This window comes from Neolamprologus multifasciatus, chromosome 16 (genome assembly GCF_963576455.1).
Source record: "Neolamprologus multifasciatus chromosome 16, fNeoMul1.2, whole genome shotgun sequence".
Taxonomy (NCBI): Eukaryota; Metazoa; Chordata; class Actinopteri; order Cichliformes; family Cichlidae; genus Neolamprologus; species Neolamprologus multifasciatus.
In genome coordinates this window covers 6,640,853-6,652,344 of record NC_140454.1, presented here as the reverse complement: position 1 = coordinate 6,652,344, position 11,492 = coordinate 6,640,853, and the positions used below count along the sequence as shown (strand labels likewise).

Below are 11,492 nucleotides of genomic sequence, written 5' to 3'. Positions count from 1 at the left end.
TTATGTACTACCTCTTGCATCATCTTGCAGCTTTCAGTTTTCGGTCTTCAGCAGAAAAAACAATGCAACAACAAACACATCAGGCTGTTATACCTGGATAAATGCTATATTTTTCTGCATTTTCTGAAGTAGTTTGTTCTTCAGACCTGGCAGAACAAAAAAGCAGTAGGATGTTTACCAAGTCATGACAAGTACTAATGAGGCAGGGTCTGGTAGACTTGCAGATAGTAAGATTCAGCCTAGACTCCAAATGAGAAAGCTACAAATTTATACTTTTTTATAGGGGGAAAAATCCTCTTATCTTGTAAGTAATGCTTTAAGCAAATTGCCATTGTCCAATGAAAAAACTTGTCCATTCGTTACAGTTCAAATTGAGGAGTTGGAGGGGGAAAATGCAAAATAGCATAGAAGTGGGATTTTAAAACTAAAAGTATATGCAAGATAATAGTACAAGTATAAGCAGCTGCCACAGAAAAGATGAATCATGCAAAACAACAGCATTGTGTTTCTACTGGTGCTTCTCTGAAGAGTTGAACAGGCTCCCGTTATCCTACACCACAAGCTGTTGGATGTCTCCACACTCTGAGGTGTAGTAATTCACAGTGGGTACTAACTGAAAAGAGAAGTAATCGCCAGCAGCACTGACTAGAGGTAAAGACGTGTGTCACGGCACATTTTGTGGAGGAATCTTTGGTGCAGTGTGGGTGGGAACACGGTTTATTAACTTAAATATACCTTTTGTTGCACAGTTTATCATGGTGTCAGATGCTTTGTGTTCAGTTTGGCTTAAACACAAAACTTTTTCATGTTTTCCGTTATGAAATTGGTATTTGTGAACTTGTAAGTTCTTATAAAGGTGTCCGTGAACAGATTAATGCCAGCAACACTTGAAGTGTGGAAAGAGAACATGGATAATTTAACAGAATTTCCCGCTCCCTACTCTGAACTACATAGTACAACATAAAGCCAAATAATAATAATAATAATAATATCTTTGGTGCTAATAGCCACCTTCTAGCATCCTGCAGTGCCCTTTCATAGGGATATTGATGAATACAGGTCACAGGAGTGTTCATTTTGGCTGCTAATTCCTCTCTGCAGCAAATTACTGAGGAGCTTTCCTTCTGATTGTAGAGTGCATCAGCCACTGGGTCAGTGCAAGCCCATCCACCCCCTTCCCCCCAATCCTTTGCATGTATCTCCCAAGATGCTGTGATGGCAAGCGGTAGCTGTCAGAATCAATCACTGAATTTTGTAGCCTAATGTCCAATTAGTATTCCAAGGTCCTTTAAATAAGCAGTTTGTCAACATTGTCAAGCTCCCCGCACTGCAGCGTTTGTCCTTGGCATATGAGCCAATCAGAATTTGATGAAGCGTCCAATCAACACATATCAGAGGGAGTCAGCCAACGTTTAAGTGTCCATGTCCTGGTGCGTATTAATTTGATTTATAATCCTCGGTGCGTGAACGGAGTGCGTCATGGAAAGCCACGAAGCCAAGAACACAATGAAACTCCTGGCCCTTGTCTTTATTAGCTTGGCTGCATGCCTGCTCCAAGGAGAGAGAAAGTTGGAAGAGGATTTGGATGCTCATCTGCACATGGTGACATAAAGAGGCAGGCTGTTGGACAGAGAGGGAAACTGGCGTAGCTCGGTGGCCGTAAAATGACAGGTCTATATTTTATGGGCCAGAGATGCACTTTGTCATTTTTGTAAATTTTGTAGCTTGTAGTTGGGGAAACCCCAGCTTTCAATTGGTATTGGGAAGAGCTCTACATCTTAGTCACTATGTAAAAACCAAGATCATCATTAACCAGAAATGATGAGGTAACAGTCATGTAGGCAGACTGCAACAGAGGGCAAGAAATCAGCAGATATCCATAAAAATGAGACTGTGATATACAATACACGGCCACATGCACAGGAAATGTGCCTTCTTTTTTCTGTTGTCATGTCACGATGCCACATGTGTAAGAGTCGCGAAGGGGAGGAGGTGTTTTGAAATGGATAGAGAGCAGCACTGATTCAGTAAAAGCTGGCACTCTTTCCTCCCTTGGCTGTGTCATCTTCTCTGTTTGCCCTGGAGCGCCTCTTCACAGCATCAGCCTCCATGTCAGGGCTCATCTCCCAATCTCTTGCTCTTTTTATCCTCCTTCCCTCCCTGAGTCTCCTCTTTTCCGGCCTCTTTTCAAAGCTCATATGAAAAGTAGAGTCTTATTCTTCTCTGCTCAGTAGACCGATGTCTGTATGATTGGTTGAAAGGAAGTAATGCAATATAATGATATATAGAGAGAGAAGACGAGGCTTTGCCATTGGCCCTGTGTGTAGAAAAACACTATTGTTTTGCATTGAATTGATTGGTGGATTTCACGTTCCTATGACAACTAACCCAGGCTACAACAGCTGCTGTAAATAAACCAATGTAATGCTCAAATTCAAGTTATATCAGTGCAACTTGAAATCATACCACCATGATGACTGTATGATTGTGTCCCTTTTGTTTTTTTTGTGACAGTGATGTCACACGTGTCAAAGGACTTTGCTTCTTCTAACATACTGTTTTTTTGTTTGTTTGTTTGTTTGTTTTAGATGATGAAACATGCCTGGGACAGCTACAGACAGTATGGCTGGGGTCACAACGAGCTAAAGCCCATCGCCAAGAAAGGACATTCCACAAATATCTTTGGTAAGCCAGATACTGATGCCTTTACCCATCGGCAGTTTGCTCACACAGTCATAAGTCGCACTTGGATGCATGCGTGATGTGCACACACACACCATCTTCCTAACACTCAGACAAACACACACGGCTCGTTCTCTTGTGGACAAGGTCATGCGATAGTGCCTCCAGGAGGATGCATATCACATTAGGGGGAAAAAAATGTTTGCAAACACGAGCATAGGATCGCTGAGAGGCTGCAACAAGAGGATGCACGTGACGAACAGGAGAAATCTAAATGTATTTGAGATACTGCAGATATTTAACAAGTCTTTATTTAGTGCATAGATCTGCACTTTGTTAGTGAGCAATAAACACTCAAATAATCTCACTGTTGGGCTAACACTCCAATGTGTCAGCCTTATCACAGTAGTTGTAGTGTTAGGTTTAAAATTAGACAGTGTAGCTGATAATGCTTGGTGAGAAATTCTTTTTTTGTACAAGGAGAGACATTCGGGATTTGTTTATTGATATGCACCTCTTTATCTGCCATCTATGACGATCACAATGATCCAGCCACTACACTCGTTGTAGTTGAACATTTTGTACATTTTCAAAACATTAACAACATTACCTGCTGTTCAAATTAAATATGTTTTACAGAAACGATTCATATAAAATGTTAAAATGACTGAATTATGGCTTAAACTATCGATCTCTATCTATATATCTATATGTTTGGAAGTCTGTGAGTCTTTCTATTTTGGTCTCTGCCAGCACTTGTACAAATCTGGCTCTTCAGCAGCTAATGCTCCACTCTGCCTGTCTGCTGCTTGCTGTGTAGTCTGAAGTGTACAGAGGCTTTTTAGAACTTATTGACTGAGAAGGGCCGCCCACTAAGAACTGCGCCAATTAACCAAAACACTGAAGTTGCAGGCTAGACAGGCTATGCAGGGGGCTAAAACTCACTACAAAGCTCCTTTGGGCAAATGGGAGCTGATAAATTTTGGCTGTGAATAGTCTGCAAGTTCATAACTATGCAAACTTTAAGTGCTCGTATTATGCTCAGTTGCAGATTTATCATTTTATTTTGGGATATGTTTGGATGCTTGTTCAGAAAATATATATATTTTTTTACTTCTGTTGTCTGTTGCAATAGCTCTTCATATCCTGTACCAGAAATACTCAGTTTTAGCTTCTGTCTCTTAAAAACCTCCTCCCTAAAAGCACGGATTGCTTTGATTGGTCGGGTTGCCTGGCTAATTTGACCTGTTGGTTATACACTGTAAATCTATTAGTACGAGTGCAGCCCAGCTAACTGAGTTCTCAGTTCCCCGAGAGCTCAGAGTGCACAAAGGTTCTTGAGTTCATTGTTGTAACAAATACAATATTTATACCTGGCTTAGCTCGTGCCTGAGGCATTTTAAAAAACAGAAGCTGCTGAAGTGAAGAAATAATAGTAGTTTTAAATAACCAGTGCCCAGTTAAGATGGAATTTTTGTCAGCAAGGTTGTCCAAATTTCTGATATAGAAAATGTTACTGGTATCTTTATGAACCAAAAGTTCTGAAAATAGTTCTCTTAATTGATAAATGGGCAAATTAATTGCGCTAGCAAAGCTGTTTTTCATACGTGCTCATATTTGATGTTGCTGTAAGGCAGGGGTGTTTTATAAATAGAATCGAATATGGCTGCACTTCAACTTTTGCTTGAGTGTATTGCACTTCTTAGTTTTAACACCAGGGGGAGCTACTGTCGATCGAGGCAGTTGCTCCACCAAAAAGGACAATCACAGAAGAAATTTAGCCCAAGTTACCAAACATGGCAGAACCAAAGAAGCGAAAGGTAGAAAGTGAATGCAGAAAATTTCAGACATGGTGGGAGAGTGAATATTTCTTCAAAGAATTCAAGGGGAAGTGTGTCTGTTTGATCTGCACTGAAATTATGGCAGTTATGAACGAGTATAATGTACGACGTCATTATGAAACCCAACATCAGGCCTATGCATCCTACACTGGTGCTGAGCGAGAGCAGAAATTAAAGCAAAGGGTATCTCTCCTGCGGGGTCAGCAACAGTAATTTGTCCAGGAAAAGGCTACAATAGCCAGCTATGAGGTCGCCCAACTCATCGCAAGACATGGCAAGCCTTTTTCAGATGGAGACCTCATAAAACACGGCCTCGTTAAAGTCACCGAAATAATGCGCCCGTCAACAACTTCAGCATGTCCAGAAATCCAGTTGTTGAAGACTCGTCAGCCAACATTAAACTGCAAATGTCTGATAAAGCTGTGCTTTTGATTTTGATGAGAGCACCGATGCCACAGACACCGCACAGCTGCTAATTTTTTGCGGGGAATGGACGAGAGCACGAGCGCTTTAGGTGAGTAAAACATATATTCCACAGTACCCGTGTGTTAATGTGCAGGTACACATGCTTCAAATATCAATAATGCGCATCAATTCTGTCACTACCCTGCTTTTGCACACCACTTTCTTATATGCGCTTTTCTTGTTAACACACAGAGTACACACCGCTGTGCACTGCCCACGTACACGCAAAGTCAGCTGATCTCATCTGACGCAGATTTGCTCCTTGATCAAGTGACATTTGTCCTGATTGTTGGCACGAGTGGCGATCAGCACCGCGGCTGGATGTCCCAATTTACATACCCAGCGCAGCTGATACTCACCACAATAATTTACTAAAATTATATGGACTCCTGTTATTAAGTCCAGTTCAGTCTGTTAATGTTGATAACGGTTTCAAACGAACATTAATAGGTGTGTTGCTAAGCCTAATAACTTAAATAACAAACTTGAAATGTGCCCGTCCCATTTTCCCCTTTATTGTTTTTTCTCTGTGCTGTAAATCTTCTGTCTAAGAAGAAATCTGAGGCTGCTGTTCTGAGAATGAGCTACCAAAGCTTTTTCTGAATAAATCAATAAAGATCCATTTATGGAAAGCTGTGATGAAGGCAGTTTTGTCTTTAATTATATTCAACAATAATATATTCGACCACTTGTAAGTGATTTTTCTAACTTTAATATACTAAAGTTAAGGTAAGGTTTAGGTTAAGGTTTTAGTAAGTGGCCCAGCCCCTCCTATATTTTTATGTATGTGGCCCTCAGTGAAAAAAGTTTGGACACCCCTGCTGTAAGGGATTTGTACATTTGTGAATCCTTTGGAGCTATGAAGATCTCTCATACTATTATGTATAAAAATGGTCAGATCTTTATGTGAGTCAGATCATGGTGGATCCTGGAAAAGTAGTTTCTGTACTACGGGTGCGCCTGAGCTTTTTTTGATGGTGTGTGTAATTCAGTGTTCTCTTCAGTGCTGAAAGCCACCCAAGCTCAGAGCCAGCAAATCAAACCCAAGCCTCTGCCATGCTTTAGAAATGAAATATGCTTCTGTTGCAGACAGAATGTTAGAAATATACGTGTAGCATTTTCAGGCTTCTTGCATCTCTACAGTTTTGCTATGGCCACTTCAAACTGCCTGTGTGCTATTAGTTCAGATGGTGTCCACAGTTGTCTTAGGTGGCCACATTCTGTCAGTAATCAGTAGAGAAATCCAGGTTATTCCAAAGGGTTCCCAAGCTTTTTCTTGTACCTCCTTGTGTTGTTAGTCAATTGCATGTCTTCGTCTGTGGTCTATGGCTTTCAGAGTTGATGAAGTAGGCACACAGCTATCCAGAGCTATCCAGCCCTCTGTCACAGCTTTGTAAAGAAGAGGCAATTAGCACATAACCTGCTAAACAATAGCTGGATGGAATGACTGTGTAGGCTGCAGCCTTTGTGTCGTGTTTGATTCATTTGAATTACGAAAGTAAATGGTGAAAAGATAAGGAGAGCTGTGGTTAATATCGATAGATGTGTTAGTAATAATCACTGCCAATAATGATTTAAGTCGTTGGATACTGTGAGCTTATACCTGTGAAAATGTGGCTTTGTGCTTGTTTATCTGTTTGAGTTGCCAGCTTGACTTGTGTGTTGATGCTAATGTTGCTGGATGTGTGCGTTTATGTGCGTGTGTGTGTGTGCGGTGTGAGGGTGCATGCTTATGAGGCGTTTGTGTCAAATTGGAACGTTCCGTCTGGCAAATTGGCCAGAGGCGCCTCTGTTATTTTATGAGCTGCTGCTAAATGTTAGATAGATGCTGCTTGTGTGTGTGCGCACTTCCATTTGTTAGTATTCATGTGTGTCTGACTGTTCATCTGCAGCATGTCCTTTTGTGTTTTATCATTGTGTCTGTCTGGGTGGTTTTCCCCTGCCGCCTTGTAATAGCTGACTCTGGATAGACGCCGTTATTATTCACTGGGTGGCCAATAAAATACAAGCAAGACAGAAGGCAAAATCAAGCATTGCGCTCCTCACAAAACACACTTCCATTATTGATGAGGCGTATCCTGTCTTCTTACAGGCGGTATTGATTGTGTTTTGGTGTGATTTGGAAAGAGTGCAGAATGCAAAAAGAAAAAGCAGTATTTGAGAGATGCAGTGGACCTCCTGCTGTGTTAGCTATTACTGACATTGACTGCTTTTAACACGGGGGGGAAGTCTGGCTGACTGGATGAAAATAGTGCGAGTTATGGATTTAAACCACGTTCATATTTTGCTAGACCCTGATGCACTGCATGCTGGGATAAAAAGTATTTCTTTGCATTTCTTTAAACTTGAATTCTGAACCTGACTTTTTGACTGGAGGGCAATGTGGAAAGATTTCTCATCTCCGACCAAGCGAGCGCGGCATCGTCCCGTGTCATGCTAGAACTGAGAAGCGTTCTGTTCCCGACAAAAGCATTACATACACAACAGTTTGTATACAGCTTGCTTCTATTTAACATGCCCTCCATGCAGCTGTTAAAAAAGAAAATGCGTAAAGCTCTTTGTGCTCACTGCATGCCTTCCAGCTCAGCCTTAATCTGTCCTGAGAGAAGAGGGCTGGCCAGAATGGTAACAAGTGGACCAGGGCTCCCATTGTGCCTCAGATAACCTTGTCTCCTCTGCCTCGCGCTGATGCATTTATTTTTCCACCCTATTCTGTTGAGATGAGCTGAGTTGATTTTTGACTTCAGATCCAAACACATCCATGTCTACACAGTTCAAGCCACTATAACTCATGACCTTTCTGTAAGAGAAAAGTAGCAAATATACTGGATTTTTTAAAACTAGTATATGCCTGTGCCTACTAAAACAGAACAAAACAGAATTAGAAATGATGATGAGGTAACAGTCATGTAGACAATTAATTTTTCTTCCGTCCTCGTGCTTTGCGTTTGCAGTGCGATCTCTTTCATTAGTTTTGACTCCAGTCTTGGCAGACGATGGAGGCGATACTGCCCCCATAGCTTCCTGTAGTGTATTGCAGTTACAAACATGCATTTAGGTGGTATTAGTATACGACACATTGACAATGTAAATGTCGACTATTTGTTGTAGTCGACGTCATCAATGATGCCAACGAATCGTTGTAGCCCTACTTGCAGTAGAAATTAAGGAGTGTTGTTTCTTAGGGTTGCTACTTTCTATAGATTTAATTTGTGGCTTTTTGAAGTAATTTCAGAGGCTTTAGTCTCGTCTCGCGACACGCGAGGGAGTTCAGTGGTGAGTCTGAGGCCTGCCATCCATACTCTGTCTAGTGGCTGTTATTGCTTTATTGGTTTTGCAGTCCAGCGATTTTCATCTAAACCTGCAAGTGGAGATTTGCTCATATCTCATCCCCATTGCTTTTTCCCAGCGGCAGTTTGACACGCTCACAGTAAATGATATTACAGACAGCCTCAGGCATGTTGTTGCTAGAGGCCTGTTAGGTTGGAGGCAATGGGGATGATGCAAAGCGGGGATGAGGCTTGGACACCTGGCTCCTCTGTCAGCTCAGTACTGGAGAGAGCTGCCTCATTATTCATAGCATGCTTTTTCCATTACAAGATTACTGTGGTTGTTTGCCCACAGACATGATCTGTCACTTTAAACTCCGTTTAACAACACATTCTCTGTTGTAATCTCAAAAGCATTTGATGCTGTTTCTATCTTTGTTTTGCTGCTTTTCTTAATGGCATTAAAGCTCGTAAATTTCTGCATTCAACTAAAGCAAAAATAATTACTACAGAATTTTCAGTATACGAGTAATGTTTTTTGGTGGGGGGGTTAGAAGAAGTTGACATCTGATTATCTACTACTTTGCTTTCAAGCTTTGCTAATCAGTAGACTCAGCCACGTAATCTTCTGTAGAGTTACTGGATTTTCATTCCTTCTCACATTATCTCTGCAGGATTTGTGTGGATGATGTAACTTTACTTGACCCTGTTGCTTACATGCCTTTTATGTGATGGCTTCATGATCAGTAAGCAAAATGACATGTTTATGTGCAGATATTAAATAAGTAATATCTAGTGCCATAAACTGAGTTCTCAAAGTGTGACTTGACTGTTTGGCTATGAGGTCAGTTCCTTGATTATTAATATGCAAATTGTCATGACCATTGATCAACCACCGATCAACGCGCGTTGGTCATTAATCAAAGATCATTGATCAGCAGCCATGAGTACTGTTTATAAGGTTGGGGAAGCCTGCAGTCAGCTGAAGAAGTCACTTTGGATGAGTGATGTAACGTTTCTCCCACTATAAACACTACGTCCAAATGAACTGAATACACCTTTTGGGGTATTCATGATATGTTAGAGCAGGGGTAGGCAACTCCAGGCCTCGAGTGCCGGTGTCCTGGAGGTTTTAGATGTGTCCGTGATCCATCACAGCTGATTTAAAGGGCTAAATGACTCCTCAGCATTTCTTGAAGTTCTCCAGAGGCCTGGTAATGAACTAATCATTTTATTCAGGTGTGTTAACCCAGGGTGCGATCTAAAACCTGCAGGACACCGGCACTCGAGGCCTGGAGTTGCCTACCCCTGTGTTAGAGTATTTGTGCATGTCCATAAAGTCTCTGTATACAAACAAAAGCAATGCGATGCATCTTGTGCTGCTCTGGGTGTATTGTCAGCATTGATCACAAGATATTGAATAACCCACAGAGCCTACTTCTAGTGCTTCCTTAGTTATCTTTTTATGGATGCAGCATGCTGTCAGCTGTAAGCTATTATCCAAAACTCCTCACTGCTGTTGCCTTTTTCATGAGGGTTGATTCCAGAAATCTTATGACACTATTATCATAGTCTTAGTTTGGTGCTCGTAAGTGTAAAACAGTGTCAGCTAAACCGTTACTGTTCATAGGCGAGTCGCCGAACTTGGATCTGTTTTGCCTCATGATTGCTTCCTAATGATGGCCTAAATAGGGCTGGGCTACATACCGTTCACGATAATACCGGTGTAATTTTGGGCAACGATAGGAAAATGAAATATCGCGATAGAATATGGGTAAAATGCGCATGCGCACTGCCTATGTTTACATACGCACATGGCGGCGACGCAGAATGAGAAGAGCGAAAGTGGATCGTTAAATGAAACGGATGAACCAGAACTGGTTTGTTAAAATGCTGCAACTTCAGTGGTGTGGAACTGGTTTAGCTTTCGTCCATCAGACACACAACAAAGCACTATTTTTGGTAGAGCATGCTAGCGGGCCGTCGTTATTACCGCGTTGTTTGGAAAATACGGCACACTTAAAATCAATCCTTTGATTTTTCTGAAAATCGACAGTGCCCCTTATAATCCCGTGTGCCTTATGTATGAATTCTGGTTGTGTTTACTGACCTCGAAACGATTTTATGTACACGGCGCTCGAAAATCTGTCAGATGTTTCAGTACGACTTTGCTAAGCTACGAAGCCGCACCGCTTGATGGATTAAGTACGAGTACGTATCACCTTGCGGAGTGATACGTCCTGTGCTTCAACATAATATTACGGTATTGTGTGTGTATAACCTCTTTTTAAGTTTTGTGGATATTATACATGGTTATGCTGAGGATATGTCGACCAGTTTCCACTGGAAATGCCTTTTGGTTAAACTGTCAGCAAGGAATTTACACTGTTACGTTTTTATATAACTTTAATGCACATAAAAAACAGCTGCTTGTTTAAGTGAAAATACATTGATGGGGTTTTTTGCACTAATAAAGTTGTGGAGTTGTACAGTATTTTGTCTAGTGTCAATTATATCGTCAGTTATATCGTTATCGCAAATTTTCAAATGTATATCGTGATAAATATTTTTGGTCATATCGCCCTGCCCTAGGCCCAAAGACTCGAGACTGCTTTCTGCAGCAGAATAGGAAGCAGAGGAAGAGCGTGAAGCAGAGATCAGGGATTGTGGAGGAGAAGACAGAGAGAAATCCAGCTGATGCTTCACTAAGCTCCATGCCTCTTAGTTACTGTTGCCATGCTTGTCTGCACATTTAAGGTTCACAGTGGTAACGGTGGCAAATTTGCTCACTGAAATTCTTAGTGTTTCTGGAATCACAGGTTCATGATGTCAGGCTGTAGTTACAGCAGTAACCATCACTATATTCCACAGAGTCACCTGCCAAATGGACTTGATTTGCCGAGTTGGAAGTAAGTTATTAGTAAGTTATTGGATATATTGTAATCTGATAGCAGTGAAACATAACCATGAAAGCAAATGGAAATGCTTACATTAGCGGTTAAGGTTAAATAGGGGGCGATCATGGCTCAAGAGTTGGGAGTTTGCCTTGTAATCGGAAGGTTGCCGGTTCGAGCCCCGGCTTGGACAGTCTCGGTCGTTGTGTCCTTGGGCAAGACACTTCACCCGTTGCCTACTGGTGGTGGTCAGAGGGCCCGGTGGCACCAGTGTCCGGCAGCCTCGCCTCTGTCAGTGCGCCCCAGGGTGGCTGTGGCTACAATGTAGCTTGCCATCACCA

The 11,492-nt window shown here is 41.7% G+C and overlaps 1 protein-coding gene across 4 annotated transcripts in view; it reads left to right on the top strand.

Annotated features, from left to right (window-relative positions):
• The window catches only part of man1a2 (mannosidase, alpha, class 1A, member 2), a 144,457-nt gene that overhangs the window by 52,013 nt on the left and 80,952 nt on the right, over positions 1-11,492 (top strand). For all 4 annotated transcript variants that reach the window (XM_085134472.1, XM_085134474.1, XM_085134473.1 and 1 more), the window contains exon 4: positions 2,589-2,685. In XM_085134472.1, the coding sequence (XP_084990598.1) occupies positions 2,589-2,685 (97 nt within the window). The remainder of the gene's footprint in view (positions 1-2,588; positions 2,686-11,492) is intronic.